This window comes from Eucyclogobius newberryi, unplaced genomic scaffold (assembly GCF_026437365.1).
Source record: "Eucyclogobius newberryi isolate DKJ021-1_F unplaced genomic scaffold, fEucNew1.0.hap1 SCAF_1, whole genome shotgun sequence".
Classification (NCBI taxonomy): Eukaryota; Metazoa; Chordata; class Actinopteri; order Gobiiformes; family Gobiidae; genus Eucyclogobius; species Eucyclogobius newberryi.
The window spans coordinates 35,990,333-36,012,770 of NW_027315723.1; the positions used below are offsets into that span (position 1 = coordinate 35,990,333).

At 41.0% G+C, this 22,438-nt stretch overlaps 1 protein-coding gene across 2 annotated transcripts in view; it reads right to left on the reverse strand.

Moving 5' to 3' along the window:
• The window catches only part of ccdc85cb (coiled-coil domain containing 85C, b), a 96,469-nt gene that overhangs the window by 14,994 nt on the left and 59,037 nt on the right, over positions 1–22,438 (reverse strand). The window contains exons 2-4 of one of the 2 annotated variants that reach the window (XM_072444856.1): positions 13,405–13,484; positions 10,321–10,362; positions 3,529–3,630 (exon numbers count right to left, since the gene is read on the reverse strand). In XM_072444856.1, the coding sequence (XP_072300957.1) occupies positions 3,529–3,630; positions 10,321–10,362; positions 13,405–13,484 (224 nt within the window). The remainder of the gene's footprint in view (positions 1–3,528; positions 3,631–10,320; positions 10,363–13,404; positions 13,485–22,438) is intronic. The other variant, XM_072444864.1, reaches the window with a different exon arrangement.

Sequence of the window (22,438 nt, forward strand, 5' to 3'; positions counted from 1 at the left end):
TTATGATAATGATGAAGACCTTTTCTATGACAAAGACAGAGGAATATTTACATCAAAATGACAAATTTCAGATATTAGCTTTTAATCAATACACTTTATATTCTCTACAAGCCTCAGTCGCCACATTTCTTTGCCTGTATTTGGTTGATAATGTCTTTATGAAGTCCCAACGTTCACCAGAAATAATCATAGTTTCAGCCCTAAAAAATGTTGCATTGTCCTTTGCATTTACTTTCAGTTGCCTTTTGTGTCAAGAGTTTTACGTTTACAACCAAACAGTCTGTACAATTATGTTTAAAAAAGAGGTTTTCAATGACAATGTTTCCAATAAAAGAGCTCAGAAATGAACCTCTTCTATCTAAGATCCAAACAGCACAATACCGAATTGCACCTGAAATGATCCATTACAACAACATGACCAAAAACATCACTCTGCAAAAAGAAAGTTGGGGACAGACAGCAAGGTATAAAATCCACGTCCAAGTGAGAAATGGCTTGACGTACTTTACTCACGGCTTACACAAGGTTTGTACAATAAACCGCAATTATTGACACAGCTTTAAACACATTTGTGAGCATTACAAAGATTTAAACCAGTAATTGTTGCTTCTAAAAGTCATAGTCTAATTATTGTACTATTGTAACTAGGGAGGGAAAGATGTATTATCTTAATTGATCATTGTGATTATTCAGGTCACATTTTGGAAGCAAAATTAAGTATTTTTTGTTCAATCTAAAGCCAATAAAAACTGACCTGAATGCAAAGAACTTTTTTTATCTGGCGGTTTTTGTCATATTTAACATTATTTTATCTTTCAGAAAGTTAAATGTTGTAAAGCTGATCACAAACTTGAAGAATAGTAACTTGTTAGACCAGGAATTAAAGAAAATTAAAGATTTCACTTGTTTGGTCACAGTCATAATAATCGTGAATAATCGTTATATTGTGACATAAAGAGTTAGAAAATTAGAAAGTGTGGAAATGCCTATAAGCAGACTCTGCGTAAGGCCCAGATACTATTCCAATCTAATAGAAGTCAACAAAAATAACACATGATTTCTTTTCAGCACTGTAGCCATGGTAACAAACTCTGACAGCGCAGTAGAGCCCTCTACTACCTTTTTTCACAATAAAATAAAAAACAATCAAACAATTAGATGAAATTACTCCCACTATCATCACTGAACAAGCCCAAGCTGTAAAACTAGTGTCCCATATAAATCCATCAGTAAATGTAGAAAGGTTCACTGTTGTTATCAAGTACAGATAACTTCAGCCATTATGTCCTCTAAAACCTCAACTTGTGTGCTAGACCCCATTCCAAGCTGACTCCTCAAAGACATTCTCCCCCTAATTATAGATTATATTCTTAATATGATAAATACTTCACTAGAAAAAAGGCTATGTTCCACAGTCCTTCAAACATGCAGTCATTAAACCACTTATGAAAAAGCCTAACCTAGATCCTGACCTGTTGGTAAACTACAGACCTATTTCAAATCTTCCCTTTGTGTAACTACGGTTCTTTCAAGGATTTTAGAGACAGTTTTGTTGCCATCAACAGGACAATAACCTATTTGAAGGATGTATTAAATGTATTTTTCCAGTAAGGGTTCAGAGCCCACCACAGTAGTTAAAGTCACAAATGATTTGTTGTTAGCTGCTGACAATGGACTGGTCTCAATCCTGGTTCTGTTGGACCTCAACGCAGCTTTTGACACCATCGACCACAACATTCTCCTCCTGAAGAACTGGTTCTCCTCCTGAAGAACTGGTTCTCCTCCTGAGTGGCTCCAGCTCCACTGTCTATCTCACGTCCGCCTGTCCGTCTGTGAGAGTCAGATCTCTCCTTCACTGTGAAACTCCTCCAGGTTTCTACTTTTTCCCACGGAGGTTTAGTAGTTTTTCCTGGTCAGAAGGAGGGTCTCAGGACAGGGGAGCTTGGGACATTTGTCTAAGGACTCAGATTCCTTTAGACAAAACTGGGTCCCCCCTGACGTTTTCACTGTCGCCCTGTGATTTTGGGCATTACAAAAATAAATTAAATTGAACTGAAAATACTACCGTAAATGAAGCCTGCGTAAATTCAGCCTGGAAGACCTAACTCCACCCATCTACGTCAAGGCCACCATGGAAGGACCCCTCTCCCCAGCGCCATCATCGCACTCAAGCGGGCGCCCGCCTGTCCCTCTGTGAGAGTCAGATCCCTCACTTCATCATGGACTCTCCCAGGTTTCTGCGCTTATCCCAAAGAGGTTATGCAGTTTTTCCCGGCCAAAGAAGGAGGGTGAAAGGTCAGGGGGCGTCTGTACCATGGCCCTCGCACCTGCTCCTCATCCCCAATCAACGCTCTCAGTCGCTCCTCCCCGCTCCAATCAGCACCGGGCGGTCGCATTTAAGCCCTCAGGCAGATGGCTCAAACCGTACTGTGACCCACCACCTCCCCAGCTCCTCCTCTGCATTCCCCTCATCCTCTACCTTCTCTCCACATCTACCACCACCAGTCTCCAGGCTCCGGGGGGAGACATCTAATACAAATAGATCGTGGAGTGCCCATGATTGCAACGTCTTCCGCCGTGGTCTGAGCGCCAAATAACTCGCGAATAAAGCTTGCTAAACAGTCCATTCTCGTGGTCTCTTTGTCTCTCCAGGGTGAAATGTTGCCGCGATTATTATTTTGTCATTACAATTATACTGAACATAAAAAGATTCGAGGAAGGAAAACATTAGCCTGCGCATTTTGTACATGACCCGGGGACAACAATCATATTTGTATATACCTTAAATCAGTGGTGGAAAGTAACAAAGTACAAAAGTAAAAGTGCATTACTTTTTTTCAGCCATTTGTACTTAAAAGGTGGAATGGACGATTTTTTTCAGCAAATTCTTTATCATATTTCCTCGTGGCGTGGATAAATCATTTGTCCTGCCACGTATCAATCATAAAAAGCACCTACCGCTCACCTGCAGCCGCGTCAGGCTCGTCCCCACGTTTCCGCGTGCCTAAGCGCATGGATCTATCATAATATAGTTCCCTCAGTGTACGGGGCAAAATGAAGACGGAGAAAGACAGTTCGAGCTGACGCAGAAGTGGACAGAAATCTACGGGAGACGAGAGATGCGATGCGCTCCGTTGCGCTAATAAACAAACGCACGTGTGTGTTGTATCAGTACTTTCTACTCAATTACATTTTTGAACAGGACTGAAAAGTAGAACGAACGTTTCATGTGGTTTGAGGGTCATTGAAACACGTTCACAACAACATTCTGCATAAAAGAGTTCAAACACCAGCTCTGAGCAACCTGAAAATGTATTCAAATTGCCAGTTGACCAAAGACCTATTTATCAAAATCACTACACTAAACACAATAGTAGCAAAATATATGGAAAAGGGCATGCAAAAAATGTATAATTTACAAATAAAATAAAAAAGACTTGATATTTACACAGTTTTGAGAATAGTACAAAACATGTTTATTAAATGTAGTGTGCATTCAGTGAAGAGTGTGTGGTTGTGTGCACTGACCATGTGCAGAGCCTCTTGTCTCTGGGGCAGTGACGACAGCTGAGACTCAGAGTGGTACAAACCCATGCCTTTCCTCAGGACTCGCAGGTCGCCCGGGTTACACTAAAGAGACACACAAACACCAGGAAACATTATTATTCATGTATTAGATGAGATTTATTTCAGGTACTGTATGTCTGCTTTGACCAGTATATTTAATTCATCAAACAATCAGATTTTAAAGCATAAAAGCACAAATTAAATGGAGGAAACATTTGATTTTGTTGTTATTTTTAGTAAAAACAACAGGCATTTAAAAAAATAAAAGCAACTTGGCAGAGGATTAGCTGCAAAACTGTGAAAGAAAGTGTTTTGTAGATTTTCTTTGTGAACAGACAAGAGAACATTGTGTCCCACATTAGGAAAATACCAGTGTTGCAACGCACAGTCAACAATAAAGATAAAGATAAATGTAACTAAATATAACTATTAAAACTAGACAACAACTGTGCAAATATATGTCTACAACACTAATATGCACAGTAAGTGTCTCGGACTAGGTTTGTGTACAATCTCTGTACAGTTTGTGTACAGTTAATATGGGCTCGATTTGGGGATATTATTTATTTGGAGACATAACTAGATCATATTTTAGTGCTACAATTATTGTGAGAAAAAAACATTCAATTTGATTCACATTCATACATATGCAGGTGGTGAAAGTGTCTTGCCCGATGACACAATGACAGTGAGCATTGCCTGTCATGGGTTTGAAGTAGAGCTGGGGCGATATAACACTTGTTTTTTCCTTTATTGATTGATCACAATGTTAAAACTTGTTAAAACTTGTGTTTATTTGGTCTGGTCAAATAATCCAATTTGAATCGAGATTGAAACCCGTTCAAGTTGTTCAAATCGTCAGAGAAACGCTTGGCTCTTTTTAATGGAGAAGTCTGTCAGTAAAACTATGTGGTTTAGACAGAGCATTTCAGACTTTGGAAGAAGAAATTTGACAATGTTTTTGTGTTAAAAATGGTACAGATTAGTCTCATTTATGTACATGAAATCAAAACTGAAAGCCATTTTCACTTTTGAATAGAAATGTAAAAACAAAACAAAAACTCAAAATCTATTTAAAAAAAACAACAACAACATCATATTTTTGCCATATTGCCCAGCCTTACTTTCTATATTAATTTCCTGTTCATAAAAGATACAGACTTCTATTTGCTGCCATTTAACACAGAAAAGGATCAAATGCATTCCTCCAAAGTCTGACCTCTGACCTGTCGTTACTGACACAGAATCGTCCATAAACCTCTCGATTAAAATGATCCGAGCTGATCATTGACTAGAAATGACTGAATCTCAATCCTGACTCCCGTTTCATTAACTGCTCAGCCCTAGTTTGAACTGCGAGGTGGAAACAGTAGACAGATAGTTGCCGTGATCACCGTTTACCGCTTCATTTTTGCCTCCATGACAAAGCACTCCCTTTTCCCCGCAGATCGTACATCCATCGTTCCAAATTATGCACATGCAATTCTGTCTCTTTGTGCAGAAAGTGACCCGGGTCATGTTTGTTTATGTCCACATTACGCCCATTATGGTTCTGGCTGTGCCGCTCCGGCTCTGGCACACTCATTACCACGTCACCGCTCCGCTGCCGCTCCCTCGGGCCCTTCATTTACAAATCTCATATTTATTTATCCTCCGCTCCTCCGCGAAATGGCACTTGGCGACCCCCCGCACGACGCCACGCCATCACGGGAGGTCGTTACACGGGAGGACGGCGCTCGTCATTACCTGAAAGGCTTCCTGGGGGCAACGCGCCAGTTTGTTTGACATTTCTGCTGTCACGCACCCCGATTCCCCAGCACACGTGACGCCCGCGGGACATCGCTATAAATATCCCGATGAGATGTGGGCAAAAGGGGGAGCGCGTGTGGGTGTTTTGTTGTGCATCGTCTTGGGGAAAACAGGTGGAGAATTCATGGGCAATAAAGATGTATTCTGTTTGAAATGTGCGAGTTTACATAAATGCTACATCCACCGGTTTGGCATTTGTCGTTTTTCTTTCATAAACGCACAGAATGTTTATATTTCACATTGATAAATCACGATGCCGCGTCTCCAACATGATTTGATTTTGCACATTGGCGTGAAAGCAAGAAAGTGTAGAAATTTGAAATGATAAAATAGACAACAAAACATAACAGTACCGTCTTTACGTTTCCATGTGGTTTAAACTAGTTCTGAAAATATATTTATAAATCTTAAGAAAAGGTCACATTTTGGTCCTGTTTGTGTGATTGTTTTAGTATCGTTCAAATGAGCATTTCGTTTCAATATCAGTCTAAGTATTGATTAGTATCCGATTTTCCAAAACTAGTCCATTCACTAATAGACATAAGTGTATGATTATTATTAAATGTATTCATGTTCTAGACTGAATGTGACAATAACTTTAGAGATATGACAGAAATATTCAAACAGAAAATCCACAAATGATCATTTGTTTGGCTCCACGAACTTGCCATATTACTCTTATGACCAAAAGTCCTTTCAAGAGACAACAAACACGACTTTGGGGTTGTTGAAGAATTGCACAATTTTCTGCAGCTGAAAATGTTCTTTCCTTTTTGTGCCAGTTTTTGTTTCAAGGACAAGCCCCGTCATTTAGATACGACCCATAAACCAGCAAATTCTACCACTAAATCTCACTAAACTAACATTGTAAACAACTCCTCCCTCTCCCGCAGGTTCCCCATTCCTCAAAACTGACCTCCAAATTGTCCCGTGAAGCCATCCGTTTCCCTGGCGTCCCGGGACTTGCTCGCTCGCTCCCCCGTCGTCCTGCGTAAACCCTGCCCTCTCCCGTTTACCCATCCATCCACACGTCCCTCCTCTGACAGTTTGGAGCGGCTGCGTCGTGGCAGCGCGCCTCATTTCCCGTTTGAGTTATGGAGGCGCAGGGGTGACGGGACCTTGACGGGGAGGAGGGCGCGCCGTTCCCATAATGCGATTCTAGTCAGGACACCATCGCGCCGCAGTGATTGACTTCTGATCGAGTTTGACTTTTTTCCGACGGGTAAATGTTTCGCGGTGCGTTGTACGTGCCCGGCGAGATCAAACGTGACGTTGTCGAATGAAAAGGAAGCGTTTTGGTCACTTCTGCTCGAACGCGTGGGTGAAGTCTATCAGCGCGGGTTCAAGTTCAAGCGGTAAACAAAGACAATTAAGGGACTTGGAATACGACTTATACATCGAGTTAAATCGAGCCTATGAGAAAACAGGTAAAACATCATTTGTGGGTTATTCCGGTTTAAAGATGCACTTTTTCCACAGGTCAGATCTGTGGATAGGCGACTCCTCACAGGAAATGGTAAATGCTGTTATGAAAAATGTGCCAAATGTTTTACCTTTTGAATGGGAAAACCTCCTCAAAATGTTGTGTATAACAGGATGTTTAAACCCAGGACAATAGGCGCCATTTGAGCACATTTTGCTCACAAGTTGCGATGGTAACGGTGCAATTTTGTAATCACTCTGAAACCTATGGATACCTAAGCAACAGGTGGTAACAAAACACACCTGGTCTAACAAACTGAGCCATAAGAAAATAGAATATCCCCTTTGACTGAGTTGTAAGTGGAAGAAAGGGCAAAAAACGACAAGGAACTAGAAACCACATGTGTGTTTTGGCCAAAGGAACGTCTCCACCTGATTTCAGTGACATTTGGATTTTTCAAACATGTTGGACAGATATTTCTGCAGTAATTATTAAATGTTCTTTAACTAGAATAAGGTTACCATTTAGTTCAACTCATGACCTTTGACTAACTTGGATTTGACCCAAGGAAAAATAAAATTGTGAATAAAAAATGGTTGCAGAAGAACTTTGACAGCCTTGCCAAATATTTCTACTTGTGAGTTTGTGTTTTCTTTGCTTTTGTACAGCCAGATACGAGACAAATTAATACAACAATAACACTAATACCTGTGCAGAAGTACTAGTGTATGTACTCCTCCTCCTTGGCCTCAATACTTTTACACTCAAACCTGGAGCGGAGCTGGTTTGAGGGGTCGACATTCCTGTGATAAGGGCCATTGTTTCTTTGAGGCTCAGCGAGTTTCACTGGGACAGTTTCATAACACAGGAAGTTAGGCAATACGTCCAAGTGAGGCAGATAATCCAGCACAACCCACCAGCGAAAGGGCCAAAACTCTCCAGAACAAGCAACAGGGAGAAATAATACTGTACTGTGTTTAAGCTCACGTCAGCTTAAATAGGTTTGTTTTGTTCAATAATAATGTATTAAAACACATTCAAAGTCCTTACCACCTCTAATAAGAACTAATAAAAACTGTTTTCCTTGAAATAAAAGGTTATAGGGGGAGCTTGACCCTGTGTAAAAATAATAGACCTATATATTTTTGGAAGCCAACAGAAGCAGAAGCTGAAAGTGAGGCCCGAGCTGAAGATGTAGGACACAAGCCTCTGGTGTCCTCTTCAAGTGTGGGCAAGTGTAATTATCAGGACAAGGCCGCAGCCTGAGGTCACCTTTTCAAGGGTTTGTAGCTCCACATTCACTTCAGCCTTTTATTCTGGCTTTGACAAAGACAAAGACTTTAAATAAAAGACAGGTCAATGTAATGTAAAGATTTACACTTCATGTAATGTCTAATATTATGTACATTCTTATTAAAGGAGAACAGTGTAACCTTTCTGGTGGATGATCCACCACCTGCTTGTTTCCATGGAGATGACAAACACATCCAGCTTGCATTTATTTAAAAGAACAGGTGCTTTTGTTGCTCAAATAGCTTCTGTTCTGTTAGCTTTGTCACCTCTCCACAGATCTGATCTGTAACTTGACCTAGTGGAGCTACTTATTCATCTCCATGGAGATAGATACTGTGGAACATTTTAGCCAAAGCAATGGATCCAATGGGGCGGCAGAGTAGACCCTCACTAGAAAACATAGTGCACCTTTAGTAAGATATATCATGAAAATATATTTTGTAAGTTAAATTAAGGTGATGTATATAAACCATTAATATTAAAAGGATAAAAGTGAGATCAGGCAAATGCCGTCAATACGGAGCAAAGAGTCACACAATATTGTAAAAACAACTCAAGAAAAAACATTCTCACTTCTTACCATCATAGTGAAGATTCCAACTTAACATATTTTAAATACGTTGTGTGTGTATATCAGGCACCTTTAATCATCTTTAGGAAGATAAAAACTTTGAAAGGAGTTGTGCACATTGTCCATAATAAAAGAGTTGAACAGAGCGTTTGACCCAGCGTTGGGTCACATTTACAGCAGAAGACGCATGTTCCGGCACTTTCAGACACTGATTGGCGTTCATGCATAATGGATTCACATCGACCAGTGTCGCCTGTGCTTCCTCAATTATTCAGCCCAGAGACAAGCCTGACAAGACATCAGCGTGTCAGCTTATGCTCCGCCAAGCAGCGACCACCTGGGACAACCTGTGGCACGCTCACCTCAGGAAATAATGTCCCACACACCAGGAAAAGTTCAGCCACATTCAGGAAAACAGCCTGGTTTCATTCATTAGAGAGACATGCTAAGAGAGAGAGAGAGAGAGAGAGAGGAGCGCCGGCGCCACATGGACATGCAACCAATCTGTTTACGGTCTGTCCTTCATGTTCACTGCACCGAGGGTTTAATCACATTCAGAATGCATCAGACACTTTTTGAAGAAGGGAAATATGTAGTGATGGTGATACTACAGATTTTAGTTTTGATCTGATACCAAGTAATACTATGCAAAGTATTGTGATTTTGATCCAATACCCACACCAATGATTAAAATGCTTGAACTGATCTAACATGAAATATATGTGCAGGTCAACTTATTTATAAAGTTTAACATTTTTGGGAGACATTTTAATTGATATTAAAAATCAATACCTCAGGCAGTTTGATCATGTACAGTACTATTATCACTAGAAAATAGGGGCTGGTAATAGTTTAATCTAGATCTTTTTGGAGCAATGGAACTGTAAATTGTCCAACTATTTTGCATAAATCAGTGACGCCATGAAAACAAAACAGACTTTAAGGTTTGAATCACTGGAACTAATAAAAATAGCATTTGTCAAAACATTGTGTCATTTAACAATACTAAGTTGAATAAGATAATTTGTTTATTCGTCACAATTTCCCTTTGCTTAAAATGATGTGCAGATGTCTATAGCAGCCTATAATCAGTGGTATTGTAAAAGTGTCAAGCTTTACAAGCCACTGACACTAACGATTATTATTGCCATTAGTCAGCCATTATTTCTTCAAGAAGTCGACTATTCAAATGATTATTTCTATTGTTCATTCACACCTTCTAAATACATTATCAACCACATAAAGGCTGAAATATGGCGACTGAAAGTTTCTAGATTAAGAATGTTTACAAAGAAATATATTATCAATGAAAATCTGTTAATTCTTTTTCGACATTTGGATTGAATAATACCACGTTCTTGGTTATAAAAAGGTCATTTAGTATGTGTTTTAGAGCAAAATAACGATTATGACGATCAAAATATGAGGTCTCAGGGGTTATTCTTATATAATCGACTGGTCACGATTCGTCGATTAACCGATTTAACAGATTGAAAAAGTAACTAATTAACAACAGTATGATTCCATGTCGTGGTTGCGTTGCATTGTCCATGTGTTGCCGTTTTGCGTCCACTCTCGAGCCAAAAGCAGCGTTAGAAAAGTTAGCGTCCCATCACCGACAGCAGATCAGAGGAGGAGCCATTAAAACCACTGTTACCTTTCTGCTGGGGATCTGTGATAAGCTATATCGGCTATGGGCCTATATGGAGACAGAAAAACACAGTACAATAAGACTTAGAGTACATTTTTAGACCTGTGCAGACATGAACCTCGACTGTAAATGTGAAGTGTAATAACAGGCTGTAATGGAGAGATAAATGCCATTATGTCGCGAAGGCGCAGAGGCAACTGAAGTGCCAAGAAGCTAATTATAGGAGGTTGTCCGTCAGGAATCGCGGCCCACACTCGCCACCTACACGTGGAACCGCTGGAGAGGGACTAGATAGAGAAGAATTGGAATTGAAATGCACCTGCCTGGCATTTAATGTGTGACAATGACTCAAGTCTTTGGATTGTGTTTGGGGGGAAAATGCATCACTGGCAGTGTTAGTCGTGTTTAGAGCCATTGCAATTTAACAACAATGGACAGATGTAACAAATAAGTGATATGCAAGGTCTTATGACGATTATATATATATATATATATATATATATATATATATATATATATATATATATATATATATATATATATATATATATATATATATATATATATATATATATATATATATATATATATTCTCTCATAAAGCCAATAATCAGAAACTAAAAACCAGAGGTTTAATTTTAAAGACAAATCATTCTAGATATAAACGTACTACCAAGTGTTTCATTCTGCTGTTTATTTACTGCAGCTCATGTTTCTAAATTATATTGTACATTTAGAAAATAGTTTATTGAGGTTTTCCTGCTTTAAGGTTATCGGGATATGCAGTATTTTCAATATTTATGTCTATCACTGTATTTTTCTGTTGCAACATAATGGCAGGACTATTGATGCTGTATCAATATATGTCGGTGTAATCCCTCATTCGTCCAGGAGTGTTCCATTGTAGAAAAAGGTTCAGTTGTAGTCATCTGGACTCAGTTTAGGAAAAAAAAAAACCTAAACGTTTCGACTCTCATCCAAGAGTCATTGTCAATAAGCGAATTTTGTCAATAAGAGTCATTGTCAATATCCGAGTTCCAGGCCTAAATTCGCTAATTGACAATGACTCTTGGATGAGAGTCAAAACGTCTACAACTGAAACTTTTTCTATAATGTATCAATATGTGTGTATTTCTGTCTAGTTTCCAAAATTATTTCATGACAGCACTACAATTGTGTTAACCTGTTTATGCAAGACATATTCAATGTTTTGATGATTAAAATTTGGGCAATTCAAATTAGGAAATGGCTCATCAAAGAAATATTCTAGTTAAAATGTATTTGGTTCTTATCTGGAATATCATGTGCAGTGTATCGGGTATTTCATGTATTGCACAATTGTGATATTGTTGTATCATGAGCCATGTATCGTAGCAAATCAAAAACTATATTCTTTTTCAAAAATGGACATGATCTTGTGCTGGACCAATAAAGATCTTTAACTAAATTATGAAAATATGAAACTTTAGTTCAATTTTGTCCTCTAAATTTTTAAAAATATCTCTTTTCTTCAACATTTAATACACATTTATTTTCAGTATTACAACATTTGTGGACAGAAAACAAAAAATATATAGAAAAAATATATCAAATTAAAATATAAAATAAACAGGGAAATCTACTACTCCTCACGCTACTAAAATGTAAAACAATGGAATTACAAAATGACCACAATGGCACAGAACTTCTGCATTCATACATTTTACATGAGAACCGGTGTTAACTGACTCGATAAAACCTGACCCAAACAAAAATGCCTCCCATAAATTGCCCCCTGAACTTGTGAAGTCATCTGCAGGTCATCTCCGTCGCTCTGTCACTGTCGCTCACTGCGTGTTTCTCATCTGTACTTTGACTCCCACACTTCGCCCGGGGCCCTTCCTCGTCTGCGCTGTTGTGCCGCTAACAGACTCCCCATGAATTAAACATCGATAAACACAAACTCGGCTAACGACAGGGGGAAACGCGCGGAGGGCTGGCGTTTCATCTCGAGCAGCTCAAACACAAAACAAGAGGTTCAGCGAAGGGCAGCAGCGGGTGAAGGTTTATAAGAGTCACACTGGGCAGTGATACTGGACGCTCTGGCTTGGAAGCTTGACCGTTCAAGGCTAAAATAAGTTGGGATAGAGTTTCTCGAAGCTCTTTCAGGTAGTGTCAGATAAAAATCAGTTTATGTGTAATTTAAAGTAGATTTGATCCAAGTTTTTGTCTTCCTTTTTGGCAATTTCTTGATTGGAGCTACTGCAGTAATGATGTAGTCCACTTTTAGACCTGGTTTAGTCCTAGATTAGACAAAATATTACCTGAATAAATACAAATCTATCAATATTGTCATGTTCTGTTTGTTTCTTGGACGACGCTACTGCTTAAATTGTCAGTTTACAATCTTAAAAGACATTTGACGAAACAAAAAGTTGGTATTGTTTGCTACGTCATAAAAGTGGTAAAGATATTTGCAAGTCAAGTATTTCTAAGGTTTGTTTGTCCTCTGCATGTAACAGAGAGGGGGGGGGGCATCGAGGGAAAATACTTAACATTTTTTGAGCTACTATTAATATAGAACAAACAGAATTGTAGTAAAAATCTGATATGAATACATTACAATAATACAGGGCAGTTTGGATGGTATAGATTCTAAAATGTTGAGCCAAAATGGAAAGAGTAGCTCAAATGTGCTACTAAAAATGTTACTGTAAAATAATATTACTCAAGTAGAAGTACAAATAAGTCCCTTTGGCTAATTCTGGCATATTTACAATTTTTTTTTTGTCTGTTCATTGGGAATGGCATTCAACTTTTTCTGATTCGGATTTATCATTTAAAAAGTATGCAATTGGAAGGACAAAAGTGTAATTAATGCAAAATCTGGCATTTCCCAAAAAATAGACCACAATCAGAAAAACAAATCTTCAAATCAAACTGAAGTAAGGCTAAAGGTCTGAAGTAAAAGTAACTGAGTAGTACAACCCATCTCTGCTCCCAAGTCACCCTAATAATAAACTATTGACATTCTTTCTGATTCCTTCTGGTCCAAAATAAGTGACTTCATACAGTGTTTCTATATGTGTACAGTGTTGTCTCGAGCCTCACCTGTGACAGTAGCTTGCTGTTGTCGTCTTCCAGGATGCGCACTTTGGTCTCCAGCTGCCTGATGTAGTTGGAGGAGGGATCTGGAGGAGACAGGAGCACAAAGCAGAGGAGGTGAGCCATTAGCATTTCAAAGCCTCCACACATAAACAGGCCACAGCCGCAGAAGGCACGTGAGGTTTCTCTGTGTGGATACGAGTGTCAGGGCCAAATGTTACTCTCTATTGAAGTGGAGATGTAGGGCAACAAAAGAAAGCTCATGTTAAGTGGATGTTTTCAGATTCTAGATTATGTCGATGTCCGTCTCCGCGAAGGGGGCAAGGCCAGTGTTACAGGGCTGCAACTAATGATTATGTTGCTATTCAGTTAATCTAGCAATTATTCTTTTCATTAAACAATTAGTTGTTTGGATTTTTTACCAACTTTGACTCTTATAAAGCTAAAGTGAGGCCACATCAATCGAGTAGACGATACATATTTTTCACCAGAAACACTAAACTGTACATGTTATTGTTTTCTATGTAATTTTGATGTAATTCCTGATTAGTCTGAGCCATAAAAACCTCTTTTCAAAGTATATGGATTTGTAGAGTCTGTGTATTGTCCAGTTAATGATTGTTTTATAACTAAACTAGTTCACAATTATCTCAAACACCAATTAGTTGCAGCCTTAACTGGATCATTTCAGTCCCGGATCTATCCATTGTAATAATAAAGGTGTATTAATATTCTAAGTGTTGTTTTAATAAAAGGATATCCAAATTAACCTAAATTCTTAATTTATGCATGCCATATTTGACCCTATAGACTTTGCTATTATTAGGCCCGAGCGCCACAAGCTGGCGAGAGGCCTATTAATCTCGTAAGGCCGTGCGAAGCACGGCTGCGAAAGTGCGCACATAGTGCGCACGAAATCGAGCGCGAAGCGCTCGCCCACTTCCAAACACTCACTAACGCACTCCTTCACTCACGCACGCCCCGTGCATACTAATTAGTAGTAGGAAAATGGAACTTTACCGTTGTAAACGGGCGAAGCCCGTGCAAAAGTACGCACTAAACGAGCACTTTACATTGAGATGACGACCGCGAAGCGGAGCGGTCGTCATCCCCATATAAAGCACTCATTTGCGCTAAGTAGCTCACGAATACGTTCCCCATATCTTGCATGTTCCATGCATATAAGCATGTAATGCAAAAATTGAACATTATTACTGTATAGAGGGCCAAAAACACAAAGTGGGCGGAGCCCACTCAAAATTAACGAAAGTACCCGTCAGTGACCAGGGACCCACACCATGAGGTAGGAAAGCGCGAGCGCTTTCCGAAAATGCATAGTTTATGATATTTGAAAAATGGGAAACATTGTTTTCGCATCGTTTTGTTTTTGCAACGCTGCCGAAGGCAGCGTTGCAACTGTCTGACCAAACATGCGGGCGCAGCCCGCATGTTTGGTGCCCCGTCGCCCCTGGCAAGTACAGTGAACTAGCCCATGCCGAAGGCATGGATCATGCATACTTACTCCTGCTATGACAGAAATAGTCAACAATTTGTGAATGGGCGTAGCGAAGCGCTGCATTCCTCCAAAAACCCTCCTGGCATCGTCCCGTACGCGAGAATCCATGCCGCAGGCATGGGCCATGCTTGTTTCTGCTCAAATCAATGGAAGTCTATGGGGAGTGGGCGGGGCATCCCGACGAAATAGGGAGTGACGAGCGCGTAAGCGCTCGTAATGATGATTCCACCCCATGGCGGCATGGGGAAGGCTTAGAGCTTTCAAACGATGTATAATTTGTTGTTATAGAAAAAACGGCTATATTGTTTTTGCTAAAAATATTATTATTTTTATTATTTTTCTTGTTCTTCTTCAGCGCTTTGATCTCTAATTTGACCCCCTGAACATGCTCAAAAACTCACCAAACTTTGCCCAAAATTCAGAATCGGCGAAAAATTTTGTTTTTTCTGGGCCATTTTTTTTTGCGTTAAAAAATGGCGCGACAGCGCCACCGACAAAAGTCAAAATACATTGCGCCTATGGAAGACGCCCCGAGGTCAACTTTGTCGTAGAGCTACGAAATTCGGGACACGCATTCCTCTTGTGAGGACAAAAAAAAAATATTATTGTGGCCACGCCCCCAGACTTACCCTATGGCCACCATCTTCCTTTGAAAATGAAAACACGCTGTGTTAGCCATTTAGTTCACGTCAAACTTTGACGAACTCCTCCTAGGGCGTTTTTCCCACCGACTTCAAAATCGGCGTACGTCCTCTGGACAAGTGGGGCATCTAAAGTTATTCAATTTTTTGAGATACCTTTTACGGTCTGTGTGCGGCGCAGCCGCAAAGTTGGACAACTTATTTTGGAATATTGCAGGTCTAAAAATTGCTCCCATTTGATCAAAACCAGTCCGATTAGGACCAAATTTGAATCATTTGTTAAACTTTCTAGTTTGGACCAGTTTAGGCTGACAAAATTGAAATGGCAGTGATAGCGCCCCCTACAGAGTGACCTTTAAATTAACATTGAAGGTCAAAAATTAGTTTTACCAAAATTGTCTAAACTTTACCCAAAATTCTATTTTGCCGTCCCGATCACAAAAGCCAATCACAAAAATGCCTAAATTTTTACGCCGTAGTCGTAGCGATGACAGAAACCTCCCATGTTATCCCTATGGGAAAACCACAAAATCTCTCAAATTACCACATTTTTATGTTTTACACTTTAACGAAGTCCTCCTAGTGCGTTTTGCCCACCAACCTCAAAATCGGTGTACGTCCTCTAGACAAGTGGTGTATCTAAAGTTATCCAAATTTTAAGGATAGCTTTTACGGTCTCTGTGCGACGGAGCCGCAAACGTTTCCCAGAATTCTGACTATTTGGCCTTCAGAGTGGCCTATAAACAATAGAGTTTTTCCAAATGACATGATATTTTGAACAAAATTCTAATTTGCCATCCTGATCATAAAAGTATGAGAGCCAAAGTCATATTTTGTACGGCGTAACCGTAGCGTTGACAGAAACATCCCATGTTATCCTTATGGGAAAATCGTAGAATCGCTCAAATCACCACATTTTTACGCTTCACACTTTAACAAACTCCTCCTAGGGCGATTGTCCGATCAAGTTCATATTTGGAGAATATCATCTACACAAGCGGGGCATCAAAACTTACCCATATTTTGATTCTAAGTGCTACGGTCTCTGTGTGGCGGACCCGCAAATATATGTCAGAAATGGGAAAACAGCGAAATCGCTAAAATCACCACATTTTTACGCTTCACACTTTAACGAACTCCTCCTAGGCCGATTGCCCGATCAAGCTCATATTTGGGGAAAATCATCTACACAAACGGGGCATCAAAAGTTATCCATATTTTGATTTTAAGTGGTACGGTCTCTGTGCCGTGGAGCTGCAAATATACTGTCACAAATGGGAAAAACGCCAAATCCTTGAAATGTTCACATTTACGCTTCACACTTTAACAAACTCCTCCGTGGGCAATAGCTCGATCAAGCTTTACTTTGGGAAAAATCATCTACACAAGCGGGGTATCAAAAGTTATCCATATTTTTATTCCAAGTGCTACGGTCTCTGTGCGGCGGCGCAGCAAATTTGACTGACACTTGTGTTCATTTGCACTGGATTGGCCATGTCCAATGTGTCCCCGTCTGTCAAGTTCTTTTTTTATTCAACACACAATAAGGGCGCCATCTTTATCAAGTCAAAAGCGCAGAGTCGGAAGGCCGGCGGCCCGCGAGGGCCGTTGGATGCCGCTTGCGGCTTTAATTCTTCTTCTTCTTCTTCTTCTTCTTCTCGGGACCAACCCCCCTATTTTTCACCCAGTGAACATTGACGAAAAGTCACAAAAATGTTCACACCTCTAAAAATCGTGCCTCTCTACATTCTGGCTATTTCCCTTTTCTAAAATAAAAAAATTGGCGCGTCAGCGCCCCCAAATGTACCAAAAATGCATTGAGAGATGGGAAATGACCCAAAAAAAATCTGATCGTAGAATCATGAAATTTGGCGCAGAGGTAGATGGTGACAAGAGAAGTAAAAAATATTATTACGGCAACGCCGTCCGCCCAACCAAATGTCGGCCATATTGCTTCAAAAATGGCTAAACATGACTTCGGAGTTTTTCCAAACGTCGTACTTTTACGAACTCCTCCCAGGGCGTTGGCCCTAAAAAGCTGAAATTTGGTGAAAATGCTACTGAGGAGTGGGACATCAAAAGTTATCCAAATTACATTGATACCTCTCACGGTCTCTGTGCGGCGAAGCCGCAAACTGTAGCTAGAATTTCAGAAATCTCCCATATTTAAAATTTCTGCCGTTTGCGCGGATAAAGTCCGAATTGCGTCAAATTAGAATCAGTTGTTAAACTCTTTGCCCTAAACCTACTTGAAGTGAAATAAATTCATTTGGCGCCACAGCGCCCCCTACAGATTTTATATGGAGGTTAAATGTTTAGTTTTGCGAAATTATATGAAATTTGACACACAACTCAATTTTAGCATCCCCATCAAAAAAGTCAATGAGACCCATGTCATAATTGTTATGGCGTTGCCGTAACGATGACCGAAACCTCCCATGTTATTCCAATGGGGCCAGAACATGTTTACACTTTAGACTTTCACAAACTCCTCCCAGGGCGTCAGCCCTATTAACCTGAAATTTGGTGAGACTCATCTTCAGGACCATCAAAAGTTATCCACATTTTCATTCAAAGAGTCACGGTGTCTGTGCGGCAAAGCCGCACGTTTTGCCAAGAATTCAAAATAAAATTGCTTTTTGATGGTAAAACAAAAGGGAGAAGATGTGACAGCGTCACAGATTCAGCAGTAGGCGTGATAAAAGGACAATTGGGGCGCGTTAGCGCCCCCTCCTCTTGCGGCGTGGCGGCGGTGTGGCGGCGGCGTGGCGAGGGCCGATCATTGCCGCTTGCGGCTATATTTATTATTATTATTGTATTATTCATTATTATTATATTATTCGTTGTTTTATGTTGCACCTTAACGCCAAAACAAGTTCCTATGTTTGCGAACTCTGTTCAATGACTATGGCAATAAACCTTTGCTGATTCTGATTCAGATAAGTCAGTTAGTCTGGGCAGAAATAATATTAAATAATATCAGGAAGACGGAAAACATTCGCAACTCAATGGACACACAATGTATTGACCAGTCATACAGTATAGTGTTATGTATAGTTTTCTTTTAAAGCATTTTTAGACATTGACGAGGAAAAAAAGAGCTCTTAGGCAAGAAATGAAGAGTTTATTTGCAAAAACAGAGAAGTGCCGTGAGAAATGCTGGAAATGTACTCTTTCTCTAGTGTTTTCAAAAGCCAAATTGATTTTACATAAATAAAAACCCAACTATATTGCCATTAAAGAGTTATATGGTAGATGGTAACAAAAAGAAGAAGAAGAAAAGACAAATGTTCAAAATTAGATATCAGTTTTTACAGATGACCTTTGCAAATGAATGATAAATTGTTAGAAAAAAAATGTGACAATAAGTTCAACAGTGCAAACAATAAAAACAATAAAACAAACTGTACAAAACAAAGTGTCATTACATTGCTGCGGGTTCAAATCCAGTCTGAATAAACACATCTGCGCCTGGATTTAAAAATTCTTCAAAAAGATTCTTCAAAGCAGGTTAACTTGCAGCTTCAGCCTCCAAACATCCCTGCTCAGATAAGCTGCATTTGACCCACCTCTGAACTCTGCACACCTCACATTTCACAGCCATACCCACAAATCTCATATTTATAGCCGCGCTGTCACCACGTTTCCGCTGCCTTCCTCTCAGACAGAGAAACCTGTGCATAATTGCTCTATGGAGACGTCAGAACCGCATTGTTGCACCCGGTAACACGCGTGGATGTGTACACAAGCCTGAGTTCAAACTGGGGACAGCGCGAGCGGGAGGTGGCGCAGAGCCGGTTACCTAAAGAGACATGTTTAATTTACAGACGGATCAAAGCCCGAGCAAGACGCACTACCAAGTCACAAGAGTGCAGTGAGGGGAGTTTGTTCTGTAAAGTGGGAGCGCCAAGAGACTGAGGAGGAAGATGGAGAAGATGCAAGGAAAAAAAGCTATGAAGAAAGTTGCAGCAGCTTTTGGATTCAGCCAATTGTTGCCTAAAACATGAACGACAGGTAAAATACTCCATCTATACAGCCCTGACCAACATCTATACAGCCCTGACCAACATCTATACAGCCCTGACCAACATCTATACAGCCCTGACCAACATCTATACAGCCCTGACCAACATCTATACAGCCCTGACCAACATCTATACAGCACTGACCAACATCTATACAGCCCTGACCTCCATCTATACAGCCCTGACCCCCATCTATACAGCCCTGACCTCCATCTATACAGCCCTGACCAACATCTATACAGCCCTGACCAACATCTATACAGCCCTGACCAACATCTATACAGCCCTGACCAACATCTTTACAGTCCTGACCTCATCTATACAGCCCTGACCTCCATCTATACAGCCCTGACCAACATCTATACAGCCCTGACCTCATCTATACAGCCCTGACCTCCATCTATACAGCCCTGACCAACATCTATACAGCCCTGACCAACATCTATACAGCCCTGACCTCCATCTATACAGCCCTGACCAACATCTATACAGCCCTTACCAACATCTATACAGCCCTGACCAACATCGATACAGCCCTGACCTCCATCTATACAGCCCTGACCTCCATCTATACAGCCCTGACCTCCATCTATACAGCCCTGAACAACATCTATACAGCCCTGACCTCCATCTATACAGCCCTGACCAACATTGATACAGCACTGACCTCCATCCTATACAGCCCTGACCTCCATCCTATACAGCCCTGACCTCCATCTATACAGCCCTGACCAACATCTATACACCCCTGACCTCCATCTATACAGCCCTGACCAACATCTATACAGCCCTGACCTCCATCTATACAGCCCTGACCTCCATCTATACAGCCCTGACCTCCATCTATACAGCCCTGACCTCCATCTATACAGCCCTGACCTCCATCTATACAGCCCTGACCAACATCTATACAGCCCTGACCAACATCTATACAGCCCTGACCAACATCTATACAGCCCTGACCTCCATCTATACAGCCCTGACCTCCATCTATACAGCCCTGACCTCCATCTATACAGCCCTGACCTCATCTATACAGCCCTGACCTCATCTATACAGCCCTGACCTCCATCTATACAGCCCTGACCTCCATCTACACAGCCCTGACCTCCATCTATACAGCCCTGACCTCAATCTATACAGCCCTGACCAACATCTATACAGCCCTGACCAACATCTATACAGCCCTGACCAACATCGATACAGCCCTGACCTCCATCCTATACAGCCCTGACCTCCATTTATACAGCCCTGACCTCCATCTATACAGCCCTGACCTCCATCTATACAGCCCTGACCTCCATCTATACAGCCCTGACCTCCATCTATACAGCCCTGACCAACATCTATACAGCCCTGACCTCCATCTATACAGCCCTGACCAACATCGATACAGCCCTGACCAACATCGATACAGCCCTGACCAACATCGATACAGCCCTGACCAACATCGATACAGCCCTGACCTCCACCCTATACAGCCCTGACTTCCATCTATACAGCCCTGACCAACATCTATACAGCCCTGACCTCCATCTATACAGACCTGACCTCCATCTATACAGACCTGACCTCCATCTATATGTGATAAAATGTAAATATATGATTATATTTGTGTGTTAAAAGTTATCTGCATCATTAGCCTGGGGGGAGGGAAAGGCATGTATTTCTAATAACATGTGTGAAGATGTTGTAGAAGCAGCCGTGAGGAATGTTCCTCCCATCCTGGGGACCAGATGGGTAGAACATTCACCAAGGTTTTTATCTCTAAAGATAATACCAAAGAGTCGTAAAAGACAAGTGCCTTAATGTGAAGCTGACCAATGAGAAATGTGACCCGCCTCCTTTTTATGTGTGATTTTAATAAAATGACTTGTAAGAGGGAGGAACGCTGAGAGTGATTTTGGAAAGTCGTTCAGGTTGCTTACAACATCTTGACTCGGCTAAGCCTTCCTCTCCCTTGCAAGCCACACAAAAGACTGACGTTTCTGTGTCGTTTAATATTCTAAGTTGAATTATGTTCTCTGACTGTTAAGTAATAGCATTGATTCATGTGTAATTTCTTGACACTATACAGCCCTGACCAACATCTATACACCCCTGACCTCCATCTATACAGCCCTGACCAACATCTATACAGCCCTGACCTCCATCTATACAGCCCTGACCTCCATCTATACAGACCTGACCTCCATCTATACAGCCCTGACCTCCATCTATACAGCCCTGACCAACATCGATACAGCCCTGACCAACATGGATACAGCCCTGACCAACATGGATACAGCCCTGACCTCCATCCTATACAGCCCTGACCTCCATCTATACAGCCCTGACCTCCATCTATACAGCCCTGACAACATCTATACAGCCCTGACCTCCATCTATACAGACCTGACCTCCATCTATACAGCCCTGACCTCCATCTATACAGCCCTGACCTCCATCTATACAGCCCTGACCTCATCTATACAGCCCTGACCTCATCTATACAGCCCTGACCTCCATCTATACAGCCCTGACAACATCTATACAGCCCTGACCAACATCTATACAGCCCTGACCTCCATCTATACAGCCCTGACCTCCATCTATACAGCCCTGACCTCCATCTATACAGCCCTGACCTCCATCTATACAGCCCTGACCTCCATCTATACAGCCCTGACCTCCATCTATACAGCCCTGACCAACATCTATACAGCCCTGACCAACATCTATACAGCCTTGACCAACATCTATACAGCCCTGACCTCCATCTATACAGCCCTGACCAACATCGATACAGCCCTGACCAACATCTATACAGCCCTGACCTCCATCTATACGGCCCTGACCTCCATCTATACAGCCCTGAC